General features: G+C 48.6%; 1 protein-coding gene across 3 annotated transcripts in view; it reads right to left on the bottom strand.

The window, feature by feature from the left end:
* UVRAG (UV radiation resistance associated) overlaps nt 1-12,823 on the bottom strand; it is a 94,761-nt gene extending 81,938 nt beyond the window's left edge. For 2 of the 3 annotated variants that reach the window (XM_040544621.1, XM_040544623.1), the window contains exon 1: nt 12,683-12,823. In XM_040544621.1, the coding sequence (XP_040400555.1) occupies nt 12,683-12,808 (126 nt within the window). In that variant the 5' untranslated portion in view covers nt 12,809-12,823. Of the gene's footprint in view, nt 1-11,161; nt 11,312-12,682 lie in introns of those variants that run through there. The other variant, XM_040544622.1, reaches the window with a different exon arrangement.
* Nucleotides 12,824-15,927: the final 3,104 nt, after the last annotated feature.

A 15,927-nucleotide genomic window follows, 5' to 3' on the forward strand; every position in this document is an offset into this window, starting at 1 on the left:
CAGGTTTCACCTCTCCCCTCCGCAGAGCCACAGATGTGGCTTCCTACAGTTCAAAAGCAGCCTCCAGAGCTGCTACAAAGCGGGACTTTCCATGCACTTTTCCATCCTCTGAAAAGTCAGGCGTCTCTTCTTATTTAAGGAAAGCACTCCGTTTTCACCATTCTGAAGAACTATTATCAGCTGTTTAATGTATCTGCTGTTCCCATTCAACGACCTTCCGGGAATCCTTCCAGATTTACCGCAGGCCATAAACAAGTCAGGCTGCTACGGAATAAAGCATTTTGACCAACATCCTTGTTAATACTCTGCTTTTTCATCAGATAATCCCACAATTCTTCAGCCTACCAAGTCTTCTGAGCTTTAAAGGCCTGAAAACACCCACTCCTTTATTGCTTCACTTCCCTCCACACACAGATACCACGATCTTTAAGCACCTAAAACACCACCCCAAGCATCCAGCTGTTTGTCCCCCATCCCTCAGTGTTTTCTTGTGGGTTTGTGCTGTTTCATGGTGAGGGTCAGAGAACGCAGCCAAGGTAAAATGAGCAAAAAAAGAGTTAGTTTTAAACTCGAGCAGGTTCCTCCAATTCAGCTCACCACAGATGTAACCACCACAAAAGCGGTGAACAGCAGGCGGGAGGAGAGGAAGGATAACTTTTTTTTTTTTTTAAATTCAGCAGCTTAAAGTGATCCATACACCACGCTCTGCTTCCCTGTGGGCTTGAGGAGCTGAAATGATAAGGCTAATCCAACAAAAAGACAAGCGAATATGTCTAACAATCCAGTACCACGAACAAAATCCCTGCAGAAATGGGGGAGAAGGCAGCAGAGAAGAGGGACAGAGTCAGAAGACAGAGGGGCTGTGCGCTGCTGTAGCCTGAACTCAGCTGCTCACGGAGCCACACGGAGCAGTGACTACCTATAACCGCCTCAAGCATTCCTGGCATTTCGTAATTATTTGTTCAAGGTGACACAATGGGTAGCAAAACCAAGAACGCAGAGTTCCGACTCCTGTCCTGTCTGCGCCACTTTATTATTCTCTCTCGCAAGAATCCAGCCACCCCAGAAGAAAACACAACTCCATCCAGGCTGGATGAGAAAGCAGTCAGACAGTTTGCTATCTCTGCTGCTGATCTACCACGCCACCAGCTCGGGCTCCAGCCACGAACTGGGAAGCTCAGATGATAAATGTGAGCAACAGCAAAGCCCATTCTTCCTCACACGAAGCCTACCGTTTTTATTAGCACTGGGATGAGCTGCTGGGAAAAGGGGGAGGCTTTGCTGGTCTTTATCCCTCACCTTCCTCCTACTGCCCTCTCTCACATCGACTCTTTCAGCAAACCTGCTCACGAGTTCCTGCTCTTCGCAGACACGTTAGCACTTTGGCACGTTCCAATCAACTTGCAGAGGTGTCAAAGGAGCCTCCAAACTAAAGCACAGCAAGCAGTTTAGTTACCTCCAGCAACAGCTGCAAACTCCTCCAGATGTTAAAGGGATGTCAGCATCCTGCTGCACCCATGCTCCTGAGCAGGATTCACAAGTTGTTGGAACAGTCTGGCTGTTAAGGGACCCAGTAAGTGTGAACACATCGTCCTGAGGGAAGTTTAAATTTGGCCAGGAAGAATTTTTCCAATCCAGCCATGGGTTTATAAAAGACGTCCTCAGGGCCCCTCCATCTTGATGCTATCAAATAATTCCCGGTGACACCCCACATAACCCATATCGCAGGCAAGGCATCGTACAAGCTCAATTTAGCCTCTCTTATTCAAGAACGAACCAGTAGATGGGGGAGGACGAGGGGGCACAACCTTGCCTTCCCATACAGTGTAAACACACAGGGGTGAAACCAGTGTGACAAGGCTGGAAACCATCCTGAACAAGCAAAGCCTAAACTTACAGAAATGACTTAAGGAGCACAGCGTTGCCAAAAGCAACTCAGCGCTGAGGGTTCTCCCAGCGGCCTGCTTACCTGAAAAGCCATCCATTTTTCTCCAGAAGTTGTATTATAAAAGACTTTCAACAGGCGCTACAGCCTCAGCACCAATTCTGCTTATTTAGCCGCAAACAGGCTGCCCTACCTGTAAGAATTTTTAACTCAAACACCATGACGTAGTCTTTGCCTTTAGACACTCTCTCCGGTTTTCAGACTGCTGCCTTTCTTTAAAAGAAATATTCCGTGAATTCTTTCCAGGCCAGGATCAAGCCTGACCTCTGCACAAGCTGCTACACATTCCCGTTTCCCCCAGCTTTCTTAAGAGTTTCCTAGCTCGCATGCTTGATGACCCGCAGTGACTCTGGAAGAATTTAAGCAAAATCCTTCCAGCTATTTTAGCATTAAAGCAGGGTGCAAAGATTAGTTCGTAACAGAAATGTCACTGCAGCAAATCTCATTATTTCAAACTCAACAGAACTGTGCTTTTCAGATCAGCTGTGTGGGTCTGAACACTTCTGTGGCTCTCAGCAGTCATTTTTTTGTTTCCTTTAAAGCATAAAAGCTTGAGTTATAAAAAGCTTATCAAAACATGAACTGTATTTAGCCAACATGAGCATCATTTGTCATCACAGCACCTTGATATTACAACATTCTGATTCCCCAGATTTTCACCATCTACCTGCTTTCACTTATGTGTACCGGTGTGAATACTGAGCAGCAGCCGTGTGACCTGAGTACTCAGCAGACAAATGGTAGACACGAATTCATACAGCATTCAGTTTCAGATAAATTTTCAGCCTGCCTTAAATTTTCAGACCTCCCAGAAGGGCTGGCCTAGCTTGCTGCAGTAGGCAAAGCCTTTAAGAGCAAAGCATTTCAGCTGCATGGCTACTTAAAACCCCTGCTTACAGTACTCGAGGAACGACAAGACGACGTTGTCTTCTGATTTGCACACTTGCTGGGAAGATTTGCGGAGTTTCGCAATGAAACATTCACTTTCCACAGTTCGTCTTTTGACGGCTCTGAGTCAAGAGAATCAAACATGACTTCGGGTCTATTTCAGAAGCAAAGCAGAAGCGTTTGCTATTCAGTTCTGTAGGCCAAACCATAAGGAATTTGGGGAATTCTATTTTCATGTCATTCCGGGACGCACTTGGAGGCAGCGAGGCCCTCACACAACCGTCAGTAGGTCAGCAAGCTATTTGCTGATCTCCCTGTAATTGCACCCCCTTCGTATCTCAGTCTCCTTGTGACAAACGATGGGATCCAACAGCAGTTTAGTAACTTCTTTGCCTTTTTAAGCACTTAATTTCCTCCTGGCAACCGTCTTTTATACCTGTATGAGTAACACCCGAGGCCCGCACCAGTTCAAAGACACTGTAGGACTGTAGCTGCATTTTTCCTGTGAAGATACAATGTGCATACAGACAACTCTTCTCACATTCCTCAAGATGTGACGGAAGGAACGACACGCTGGCTCTGTGCAGTGCTATTTACCTCAACTAAATAAGCACAAGACAAGACTACTTTCATCATGGGCTCAACATTTTCACAGCTGTTTAATTGTGGATTCTGGTTTACAGTTCCTTAAATGAAGGTGCTTCCCTTTTTTTTTTTAAAAAAAAAAAACACTTACAGACATCTGAAAGACTTTTGAAGGGTCTGAAACCTCTGAAACTCTCATTTGAGCGTGCTGAGACTCACTGGTTTCCACTCATCCATCTCTGCAACAGCTCCTCCTGTCCCTGCGCTGGGAAGTTCAACACGAGCGGTCAGCACATTAAAGATGCTGTCCAAAAGCCTTCCCCTGCTGATTCAGGGAGAACACAAAGGAGGAATGATAAGGAAATAAGAAGGCTCTGTATTTGACACGGCATATGTAGACACAGATGGAGAAAAATTGTTCTTGGAAAGCGAAGGAGCCCTTCACGATCTCAACAAAACATGGCAGCCTGTGGCACAACCTACGCCTCTAATGGCGATTAAAACAGCAACAGCAGTATCAGAAAACAATTAGGGGAGCTGACTGCAGAATGGCTACGTATTACTTTTCAAAGAAACTAAGCCCTCTGGTCCTTTCTCCCCTGCATCCTCTCTCCCAGAGAAGACTACAAAGACATTTCCTCATTATTTAATGACTTTACCCTGGGGAGCACCTCAGAAACCAAGTTCTACCTCAGAGCGAGGGGGTGAGCAGCCAGCGACCATGCAGGAGCAAGAAACTTCCTTTTTGTACACCATTATCTCACACAGAAAATCCACGGCCCTTTCCTAGAGCTCAGAACCAAGGAGACAACCAAGAACAAGATGGAAACGCAGTGCGGGCTCACTGTTCACCCTCTTCACTGGTCCTCTGCATCTTCATCCTTTTTCCCACGTCCCAAGTCAACCTGTGCTCGTCGCTGCAGAAGGAGCCTCTTATTTAAAAGGTGAGGTAGGGACAGGGACAGAAGGTATGGCTGTTCAGCCTCAGGATACAAACAGGACGGTTAGGTGCGACAAAAACACACAACTCACTTAAATGTAACGTTAACAGGAAGGATTCGATACCAAAATCCTAAGGCCACGCGGAGGCTTAGGCAAATCAAGCTCCGTCTCTGTATTATTTCAACAGCTGTGTTTGGTTGTGGTCACCACAACAGCAACAGCCCAAGCGAGCTGGCAAACAACCCAACTCCAAAGAGCAAGAACTCCCGGTGTGCAAGAAAATATTGCTCTGAACTGAGGCTGAGAAAATCCTACAGGCACTGACCCCACTGGCCAGACAAAGCCCCTCTTGCTAGGTGCTTATTTAAGGTACAAATAACAAGGGATTACACACATACAGTACTCCCATCTTAAACAAACACCTTTTACCACCAAACACCTCAAACAAACTCCCATCTAAACAAACACCAGAATATTTTCTGACAGCCCCCCCCTCCATATTTCCTAAATAAAGGATCAAATCTGATTTACTACAGCTGACAGAGCAGTCTCCTACAGATCATATTTAGAGATCAGTCTCCAAAACACAATTGCATTCCTAAGGGGGGTAAAGAAGTACATTATCCAAAGCAAAAATCTAACCCCAGATTAACAGGCAGACCTACCCCAGATTAACTGCAACTTTAGGGCTACAGTTCCAGTTTCACAGCAGCTACTTCCTCCTAACTGGCATCTGTCTCTGCCAAGCGCTAGACCTTGATGCAGCTGGAGAAAGCAGCGTGTGTGATCACCAGGTCAACGCTCCCACGTTGGTGTTTTACTGGAGGGTTTCTTCCCTCCCCGCTCCACGTTTGAAGACCGTGCGCGTCAGAGAGAAGTGAAAGCAGCATTCAAATGCACCACTTTCCATCTGCCTTTCAGATTTCCCCCAGTGCACTTTGTAGGAAAGAGGAAGTCGAATATTTAAGAGTCAGATTTGTTTTCATATTACTCACTGGAATATGTAACAATAGCTACATAAAGCTGCCTCCAAAAGAGATGCTTTTTGCATACTGTTTTCGCTGCAGAGCTGGTACGTGTGCAGCCACAAGCCCAAAGAGCAGGTTTCTTCACTTCTCCCACACACAACGCCTCGCAAACTCAGCTGCCAACACCTTCAATCACCCGTCTACACCACGGTGCCCACATTATTTATGAGCTGCGTGCATCTTTAAAGAAAGTAATTTGGAAATTTTCAACTCGTTCTAATTTACCTCATGTTGCTTTACCTCAACTCGCTTTGATCGCTTCAAATATCAAAAGCATGTACGTACCTGAGGTATTTAATTACCCTGGATCGTCGCTTCCGACTGCTAAAAATAAGCTGGGATTTACTATCAAAAGCCAGAAATGCTTTCAGTCAAGACGAACTCGTGTTCCTGGAAAGTTCTTTCCACCTCTTGCTTTACAGTTCACTTCACTTGCGACTTCCATTCCTTTGTGTCCTGGCTTCACACAGCTCAGTAACACGTTTCAGAGGTATTCACGTCAAGCTCATCCAACTGCTAGAGACTCCAAAAGCTCCAAGACTCCTCGATGTTTAGCATACATTACTCAAATAAATGGAGCTCAACGGGAAGTTTCTTGTACAACTACCCGCTTCTTTACAGTAAGAACCACGAAGGAAGAATATAAACCCCAAAAGAACCTTCACAGTCTTCGAGTTCAATCCCTTTCCATCCCAAGCAAGTTATGGAAGAGAAATCTTACGGTGTGGTTTCACACGCAAAGATTTCTGGGGGACTTCCTTCCTACCACTAGGTATTTGCTACAGAGCCTTGTTTGGCTGACTGAAGTTTTTCGATTCCTCAGTCTGGTTTTCATCTTCAGTAGTCAAAGCAAGGGACTTTTCCCTGCCAAGAATGTTTAGGACAGGGATAACCAATTGCTTGAGCAATGCTGGGGTAATAGAAAATACAACCTGGCCACACGACGGTTTTACCCAACTACTGGAAATACCAACATGCCTTCCGTGAAACCGGCCCACATCTAGTCTGACAAGTCCTTATCAGCACTGGGTACAAACAAAGGTGATGCTCTGCGTTTTGCTGGAGCTCAGAGAGCAAGGAAGCCTCACATGGCCCAACGAGGAACCAGTCCAGGTCCCATCTCTACCCTCTGCCCATGCAACGCAAGCTAGGCTGCTCCCAGAGTTAAGCTGGTACTGAAGCCACCAGAGTTATATTCACCAAGCGCTGCCCTTGGACTCTTAAAAAAAAAAAAGCATCAAATTCCAACTGGTTCTTTATGAATCCCAGTCTGAAAGTGAACGAAGGCTACAGAACGTCCCTGTGAAGTTTCACTAAACGTTTGCTCTGCCTGAACACCTGCTTCTGACCTTTGGGGCTGAAAATTCTTTGCTGCTCCATTCCACAGAAACTTTCATCGCCTGACAGAAGATGGCTACGAGCTAAAAGGCACAGAAGATGCTGGGTTACCTGATTTTGCTCTGACAATGTTCATGGCTACGTGCAGTGACACAGCTCACCCCTTCCCTTCTTACCACCACGTCCACGTTCACTGCAGCACTTCCAGCTCCCCCAAACCCACCCTCCTCTGCAACACATCCAAAGCATTTGAATCACTCACCTTTGAAACCCGCCTAGGACGTAAGCACAACAGGGCACACTGAAACACAATTTTCGAGCACTAAGCAGGAATTAAAAACTCTGTCAGAAGAAAATGAACTCAGAACATAGCTCCCAGTGCATCCCTTAGTATCTACAACAGCTGACTTTTTTTCCCTGTCCATTACCCAGAGAGCAGAATTCTTTTCTACATCAAGTTATCAATAATAGGGGTCCAAGAGCTGAACAACTTCCTGGGAAAGGAGCAGGTCTCGCTACTAGAGATGGAAGCACTACTTAGTCCCATTACAGGCACCAAATGCCTTATGTACAGTCTAAGCATCACATGTCATTTTCTCCAATAACTTGGAAGTAATTCACAGATGATTTCCAGAAGAAAGCCTCTTGCAGCTGCTCAGTCAGACCTGTGAACTTCACGACAGGAGCAGCCCAAACTTTTTACCTTCTAGCTGGCTGATAGTCAAGCAGCTGATGAGCTTTTTTCCCCACCCCCCCCCCGGCTGGTGCAGAGTGAAACTGCTCGGGGATGAGCTGTGAAGCATCACTTCAGAAGTGACATTTCATCCCAGGCAAAGAGGCAGTAAGCTGCTGCACGTCTGACTTGGCGCTCACCTGTTACACTGAAATCCACGCTGGGTTTTGTTTGCCTCCCCCCGTCGTAATTCACCTTGTTCACAATAAAGTAGTGAAGCTGGAATCAATTGCAAAAGTTTATCGGTTTCAGCATGAAGGAGAAGTTTAAGTGCTGGAAGCACTGGTGCTGAAGTCCAAGCAGACTGCTCCAGCAAGCTCCTGCCTCTAGCCAACCACACACGGTATCTGTTTTGGTCAGCAATTAACACAGTAACATCCAGCAGATCATTTGACTGCAGCGTGACCGGCCGCTCTACGTCAAAGACTGCATTTTTTGGTCCAAATTCTCCCACCCAGATTGTAAGTCCGAAAGGTCTGAGTCCCCCCATTCCTTCGAACTGCTTATAAAGACAGGACTGAAAAGTTTCTTCTACGCTTTTACAAACCAGTAAGAAGTTATCACGACGCTCCTGGCTTTCTTGCATCAAGCAGCCAGAAAGAGATAATGCTAAAGAATTTCTGCTTTCAAGTGCAGTTGTTTCAAGACTTTTTCAGTTGCTAGACTTGCTCTTCCAGGAGGGGGGAAAAAAAAGGATATAATGGAACAGTTACTTAAGGACACAAATTGGAATTACGCTTAACCAGATGCATTTCTTTACAGCTCCACCATCTATTTCTCCCATTTAAAAGGCAGAAAAAAGCAAAATGCACTCTTCAGCCAGGTCATCCTGCCTCTAATCAACATGAATTTCACAGGTAATATTAAATCTAAACTGAACTCACACCTTCGGTCATTAAAAGCACTCACCTCAAGTTCACAAGTTTGAGAATTTACTCTTTAGAGAGATTTATAACCATGACTTCGACCACCTCACATTCGTCCTTATACTCCAAGAAGGCAGCACCAGGTGCTCTGCAGAAAGCTGCCTACTGAAACAAATCGCTGGGTCACGTTCCGTGCTAGCAGGTAGCAAACAGTACCTTGCGTTACACAGCACCCGCTCGGATCAGACACATTTTTTGCATTATTCAGGTGGAGCACTAAACTGCAGTGACTTTTCCATTCGATTTCTCGTTTCTGCAGTGAAACACCCGCAGGGAGACAGCCCCTTGAAGGTATTTTGCAGTTCGGTAAGAGACTTCTAAGCTCAGGTAACAAATCATCCTCTTTCACTGTATTATCTGCGTATGAGACGGCAGTTTCAGAGCTTCTCGATTCGATGGCAAGCACTGGCACAAAATACAGACACACAGGCAGAGCACACAGCAAAACAACACTTCAGACTGTTGCAGGCTTCTGCTTGCTACAATTAACATCTCTGCAGCATCTCCACGAGCATCCTACAGAACTCAAACTAAATATTTACTTGACTGGAACAGCCTCTAATTGATGATTCAGTTTCTGTTCCTACGAACTCCTACAAAAGTTTCTACTCCCAGAGGAGAAAAAAAAAAAAAAAAAAGATTGTTTTGGTCTCACTTTCACAAATGAATTCCAGTGACTAATACTAAGGCTTCTCCCTGCAGCGTTCACTCGGTTCTTGCACAAGCCTGGGAAAGAATAAAACCAGAAATTTAGCAGGCAGAAGGCAGTACTTGATCCCCTGAACGACGCTCAGCACCCTGCAAAGTTCATCCAAAAGAGAGCTTGTGTTTATCTTCATTAACGCGGAACAGGCCCGCGTTTTAGAGTAAGTAGTTGCTCTCAAATCAGGGTCAGTACTCCCTCTGCTCCTGCGGCCAAGAGCCATCTCCATCCTTCCTCTGCCCCTGAGTGAAGGCCTGGTAAATCGGTCTCACCCCAAGGAGCGGTTACAGCCTCATTTCCAGCTGCCATCTATCGATTTTTTCCTCTCGCAATGCTTCGTTTTCACACCTGGAAGCACCCAGCTGAAGCAGCTCAGACCACGCGCCACCGACGGCGCAGGGGCAGCGAACCAAAACTTCCAGGGCGCGCTTCCCTAGCACAGAATTTCTGAAGAAAAGCAAAGGCATGCTAAGTCACTATCCCCCCCCTCCAGCACCGCTGTCGAAGCTGACTGGAACCACAAAGTAAGGCGCAGCAGGCAGGAGGGGAAAGGGCACAGGCCGATACAGATTGCTAAACCCTCGAGCAGAGCCTAGGCTACCTCACTTAACCTTGCCTCCTAACGCTGTCCGAAATTAAAGCGCTCGGCTAAGTGGGACGGCTGCCCAGGAAACCCAAAGCCGAGTATCAGCAAACAGGAAAAACAGAGTTAGGCGAAGGAAGGATGTGCTGGGGAGGGGACTTCTCACTCCTTTCCAGCATACGCCCCGCAGTCAGCCCTCCCACCCCTCCCTTCACCCCAAGACACCCCAGGGACCCCATCCGTTCACCTCAAGGCACCCCGGCACCTAAGGGAGAATCCCATTTTCACCTCAAGGGATCCGCATACCCCAGAGAGACCCATTTTCCCCACGTCCCAAGACACCCCCACAACTCAGGGGAACCCCCTTCACCCCGAGACACCCCCACACCCCAGGGAGCCCCCCTTCACCTCAAGAAACCCCCACACCTTACGGAAGCCCCTCTTCACCTCAGGGAACCCCTCTTCACCTCAAGAGACCCCCCCCCTTCACCTCACAGCTCCCCTATACCCCATGGAGCCCCCTCTTCACCTAAACACACCCCCAAATCCCAGGGAACCCCCCATTTCACCTCAAAACACCCCACACCTCAGGAGAGCCCCCCTTTCACCTCAGGAGAGCCCCCTCCTTCACCTCAGGGCTCCCTCACATGCCATGGAGCCCTGCCTTCACCTCAAGAGACCCCCAAGCCCCAGGGACCAGCCCCTTTTCACCTCAAGTCACCCCCGTAACCCATGGAGCCCCCTCTTCACCTAAACACACCCCCAAATCCCAAGGAACCCTCCATTTCACCCCAAAACACCCCACACCTCAGGGGACCACCCTTCACCTCAGGAAACACCCCCTTCACCTCAGAGCTCCATGGAGCCCCCTCTTCACCTCAACACATCCCTAAACCCCAGGAACACCCCCCCCCCCCCCCCCCCCCATTTCACCTCAAAACACCCTCACACCTCAGGGAACCCCCCCTCCACCTCAACACACCCCCAAATCCCAGGGACTTCCCTGTTTTCACCTCAGAGCACCCCACACCTCAGGAGAGCCCCCCTTTCACCTCAGGGAGCCCCCAGATCTCAGGGACCTCCCCATTTCACCTCAAAACACCCTCACACCTCAGGGGAACCCCCTTTTCACCTCAGGGAACCCCCCTTTCACCTCAGGGGAGCCCCCAAACCCAAGCGACTCCCCCCTTTCACCTCAGGGATCCCCCCCCTTCACCTCAACTCACCCCCAAACCCCAGGAACCCCCCCCCATTACACCTCAGAACACCCCACCCCTCAGAAGAGCCCCCCCTTCACCTCAGGAACCCCCCCCCTCACCTCAGGGGAGCCCCCAAACCTCAGGGACTCCCCCCTTTCACCTCAGGGACTCCCCCCTTTCACCTCAGAGCACCCTCACACCTCAGGGGAGCCCCCCTTCACCTCAGAGCACCCCCACCCCTCACGGATCCCCCACCCCTTCGCGCCTCCCCCCGGCCCGTCCCGGCCGTACCTGCTGCGAGGGCAGCTCCACATGCAAGGCCCGGCTGGCGGAGCCCGGGGGCAGGGCGGCGGGGCCGGCGGCCGAGCTCATCCTGGGTGCGGCGGGGCAGCGGCCGGCCGCCGGCTGCGCATGGACCCGGCGGGCCGCCCCCGAGCCGCCCCCCCCCGCGCCGCCGCCGGGCACTAAGGGGTTAATGGCGGCGGCGGCACCGACCCGCGCCGCTCGCTACGGAGCCATATTACCGCAGTGCCGGGGGGCGGGGCGAGGGGCGGGGCTTCGCGAGCCGCTCGCCCGCTCATTGGTCGGCGCTGCACGGAGGCGGGAGGACGGGTGGGTTTTTGAGGTGCTATAGGTTGAGGGCTGTGTCAATCTGCTCCGCGCTCCGGCCGCCTCTGTCAAACCGTTGGAAAAGGGAGCCCGGAGCTGATTGGCGCGCTGGCTTCCGGAAGGCGGGACGGCGCCGGCAGGAGCGGCTGGGGATTGGAGGAGCCGTGGTTTTGATTGACGTCTCTCGGCCCTCCGCGTCACGTGGTGGTGGGGAGCTGTTTATATCACGTGGGGGAGACGAAAATATTTTGCTTGGGGGGCGGGGGCGGGAAGGGAGGGGGGGAGATGTCGCCATGGCAACGGGGAGCGGCCTGAGCCTGCTGAGGGGCGTCCGGGCCCGGCGTCCACACAGGGCGGGTGTTGAGTTCCAAAAGGCACGGTCCCTTGGCTCCACCAGTAATCCACCTCATATCCCACCATTTCACCCAGTATCCCAGCAAAATGCCCCGCATCCCACCAGCCTGCCCCATGTACGCACCAACCATGTCATGTCGACGTGCCCCACATGATGCTAGCCCACCCCAAGCTGTCCCACAACACGCCATCCCACCCCACATCGTATCTACCTGCCCTTCATCTCGCCAGCCTGCCCCACATCATCCTGCCCAGCCCAACAGCTGGATCCACCCCACAGGATGCCAACACGCTGCACGTCATTCCAGTGCTCACACCAGTCTGCCCTACATGCACGCCAGCCCACCCCATATTGTGCCAATCTGTCCCACATGACACCAGCCCACCCCACACATACTCCAAACATCACACCGAGATGCCCCGCAACGCGCCGAGCTGCCCTACATCACACTAACCGACCCAACAGTTGGCTAACCCACACTAATCAACCCAACTGTTGGCCAACCCACCCCACATCATGTCAACTCACCCCATAACATGCCACCCCACCCCACATCACATCAACCCATCCCACACCATGCCAAACCACCCCACATCACATCAACCCACCCCACACCATGCCAAACTACCCCACATCACATTGACCCAACCCATGACACATCAACCCACCCCACATTGACCCATCCCACATCACACCAACCCACCCCACATCAGGTCAACGTTGACACCAACACACGAAAGCCTGACACAGCCCTCTCCACGCTGCCCACCTCCATCCCATCCCACTTGGGCAACCTCCATCCCTGACAGGAGGACCATCCCCACCACCCCCATACCGCGTCCATATACCATGCAGCACTGGGAGCGCCAGTCCTGTCCCCACGTCCCACTGGGGCCACCGGTCCCCACGGTGCCCTGCAGAGCTGGGAACGCCTTCCCAGCGTAGGCAGCCGCGCTGGAAATGCTTGTCCCCATCGCTGCAGGGACAGGACCCCGGGCTGGCTGCAGCAAACCAGCCGTCACTGCAGCACTCCGCCAGGAACGCCTGTCCTGCTGCCCCAGCAGCAGCACTGGGAATGCCTGTCCCCAGTGCGCCGCGGCACTGGAAATGCCTGTTCCCACCAGGCTGGAAGGCTCTGGAAGGGCTGAGCACAGCGTGCAGCGCTGGAAACTCCTGTCCTCTCCTCCAAGCGGCCCCGTGCAGCCTCCAGCCACGGTTGTTGGTGCGGACGTCCTCACCAGGAAGACCTCCGGTGGAAGGCCACCACGTCTTCATGCACCTCCACCGTTCATGGTCGTGCAATATTCATGCTGTGTTGATGTAGTTGTACCAATATTGTCTTTAACATGCATTTCAGTCTTGGATAGTTTGTGGAGAACATATTAAAAACAATTTTAAAAAGGAAAAATAGGGCAGAAAATCAAGTTTTCTGGAGCTGGATGGCCGTCCTTGCAGAAGTCATGCTCTTTCATCCTCCACCCTCCTTTCCCCAAAATACTTCTTAGGAGTGAAAAATAAAGCTGACAGACTGTCCCCTTGATTAGTGTGGGTGGTTTCACCACACAGTGACATATGAGTGGGGACTTTTTTCAAAACTTTAACTGAATCGGGTGATTCTGTGTGAGGGTGCCCAATAAATTTGATACCTCGAGCTTAGGTTTCAGACACTGTGAGCCTGGAGTTGTGTTTGAATTCTGGATGCTGCCGTCTCTGATTAGAAGAATTATTTCCAAACAGTGATGTATTTTTGGAAAATCTTCTGGGAACTAGTGAAATCTATTTTTTTTTTCTTCTTGTGAAAAAAAATAACATGCTGTTTCAGTATGTGGTATAGTAAAGTGCATTACTTTCAAGCATTCTGACTCCTAAGCCATGTTCTCAAGCTGGAGGTTTAAACATAGTAATTTTGGACCTGTTGTATCAGTTTTATTCACCTCCTGGTTTCTGGTTCATTACAATGCGCGTGCTCCTTGCTTTTGAACTCTATCTTCATGCTGGAATATTGAAACTTGCTTTCTAGAATGAAATCTGGTTTGGTTTTGTTTTGTTTTTTTGTTTTTCAGTCTTTATTCCAGAAGTGTGAAAAACATTTGGAACAACAAAATTTTTCGTAAAATCAAGAGACTTAGTAATGCTTTATGACTTAGAAATTCTTTAGATATGCTTCTTCCAGCAAAACTAACCCAGCTCAGAATTATGTATAATATCAGAGAAGATCGGAGTTGTAGGAATAGAGCTATTTCTGAGATAAAACACTAAAATGGTTTATGGAAACAGCATGAACATGCCACTGCTTGTTTGCCCAAAACATCAGAGGATTTAAAAAAATCAGTGAATCCTGAGATGATGGGTGTCATAAGTTGGAGTTATTCTGGGTTTAGTTAATACAGACGCGAACAATTGGACTCGCAGCAGAAATTCAATGCCTTGCTGCACAAACCCAACCGCTGTGACACTCCTGCAGGTTACAGAGAAACACTAAACAATGAAACACCACCACTGCAAAAAAAAAAATTAATAGTGTGGTAGGATATAAGCAACTTCAAGTGCTTTCTGTCCTCAGTAAACTAATACACTGTGACCAATTTATGCTGATTTCATGAATTCAAAGTCCATGCTACACTACAGTAGGCATTACCTGCAGAAAGACTCCCATGCTGTGGAGCAATAGCAGGGCTTTCCTATTTTTATTCAGTTCAATGAATTTCTCATTGAAAACTCTCTGAATTCTCTTCCTTTGAAATACAGATTTTGTTTAGCAAAGTAACATGACTTACTTCAACATAGCGACTCTCATGACCTGTATATGGAGATTGCATTTAATTTGCTGCTTAACATACACTGAGAGATCTAACCCTTAATTCAGGTACTAAAGAGCAAAATTTCCCCCAGAGGAAAATTCAGACATAAGCCTAAGTCAGCAAAGCCCATGTTAATTTATTAGTCATTTCATAGCAGTGGAACTGACATAACTCAAAAAAAAATTACACTTCCTGCAGATTTCCAGCTCATGCTAGTTGAGATTTTGGCCTCGTATTCCAAATTTCACACTTTCTATTCATTTATTTGTTATTATTATCCTGTCCTATTGTGACAAGGACCTGTTCACAAGGACATTACAAAAAAGGTATTTATACACGATACCATACCCACAGCAGTACTGAGGTCTTTTTAGGGAATACCAGGGCTAAGGTTTTCATTTTACATTTGATTTCCATCAGCTTTGACAGGTTAAGTCCAGCCCTTGCCTAGTTCATGTCACCATTCAACATGATAAAGAACCTAATCTGGAAATCCGGAGACACTTAATAACCTGGATAAGGTCTGAGTGCAAACAAAATAATCATCCCTTTTGGGCTTAAAATAATTGGTTTGCTAATTAATAAGGCTTGGCGGATTATTTTAACCAGAGTATTTGCAAGATGCACCTGGGGAGGGCCGTGGCTTCTTTTATCCTTGGTGTATCAGCAGTCCCACAGGAGCGGTCATGTTGGAAGAGTCCTGCAAATCTCAGCTGTACGCCCGGTGTTACGTAGGACCCTGTGTAATTTAGTGACGCCCTAGGAACTTGTCATTTGAATTTCTAACCACATTAAAAGGCCAGCGTTATCTGTCCACATAGTTTGCAAGATGACAGCACCACCTTTATTACGTCCCAGTGGATGTTCTTGGGTCTGTTTGGCATAACAGATTAAATTCCTGCAGCTGCAGCAAAATGCATCGATGCATGCAGCAGCTCGCCTCCATTACCTGCCCAGCTGCTGCTTTGTTGAAGTGAATCCAGCAAGCTAACAGGGAAAGAAAGTGTTTTCAGAAATATCACCTCATTTCTCGGAAAAGAGTGTAAATGCTAACTTACACACGTGGTCTTCACACGTGGTCTGAACTCACACCAGCAGCCACTCACTTTGACCTTCGGAAAGTTAGAAATGGTTTCCTCTGAGCGTTTGTTTGGAAAGCAAGGCCAGAAAACACCTTAAATTATTATTAAGAGAATTTTAAGATGTGTTAACAAGATAGGGTAAACTGTCATGCAGAATAAAGTGAATTTTTAAAAATCTCTGTGGAAAGCTAGATGAAACGCCACTCAGGA

Source organism: Cygnus olor, chromosome 1 (genome assembly GCF_009769625.2).
Source record: "Cygnus olor isolate bCygOlo1 chromosome 1, bCygOlo1.pri.v2, whole genome shotgun sequence".
NCBI classification, from domain to species: Eukaryota; Metazoa; Chordata; class Aves; order Anseriformes; family Anatidae; genus Cygnus; species Cygnus olor.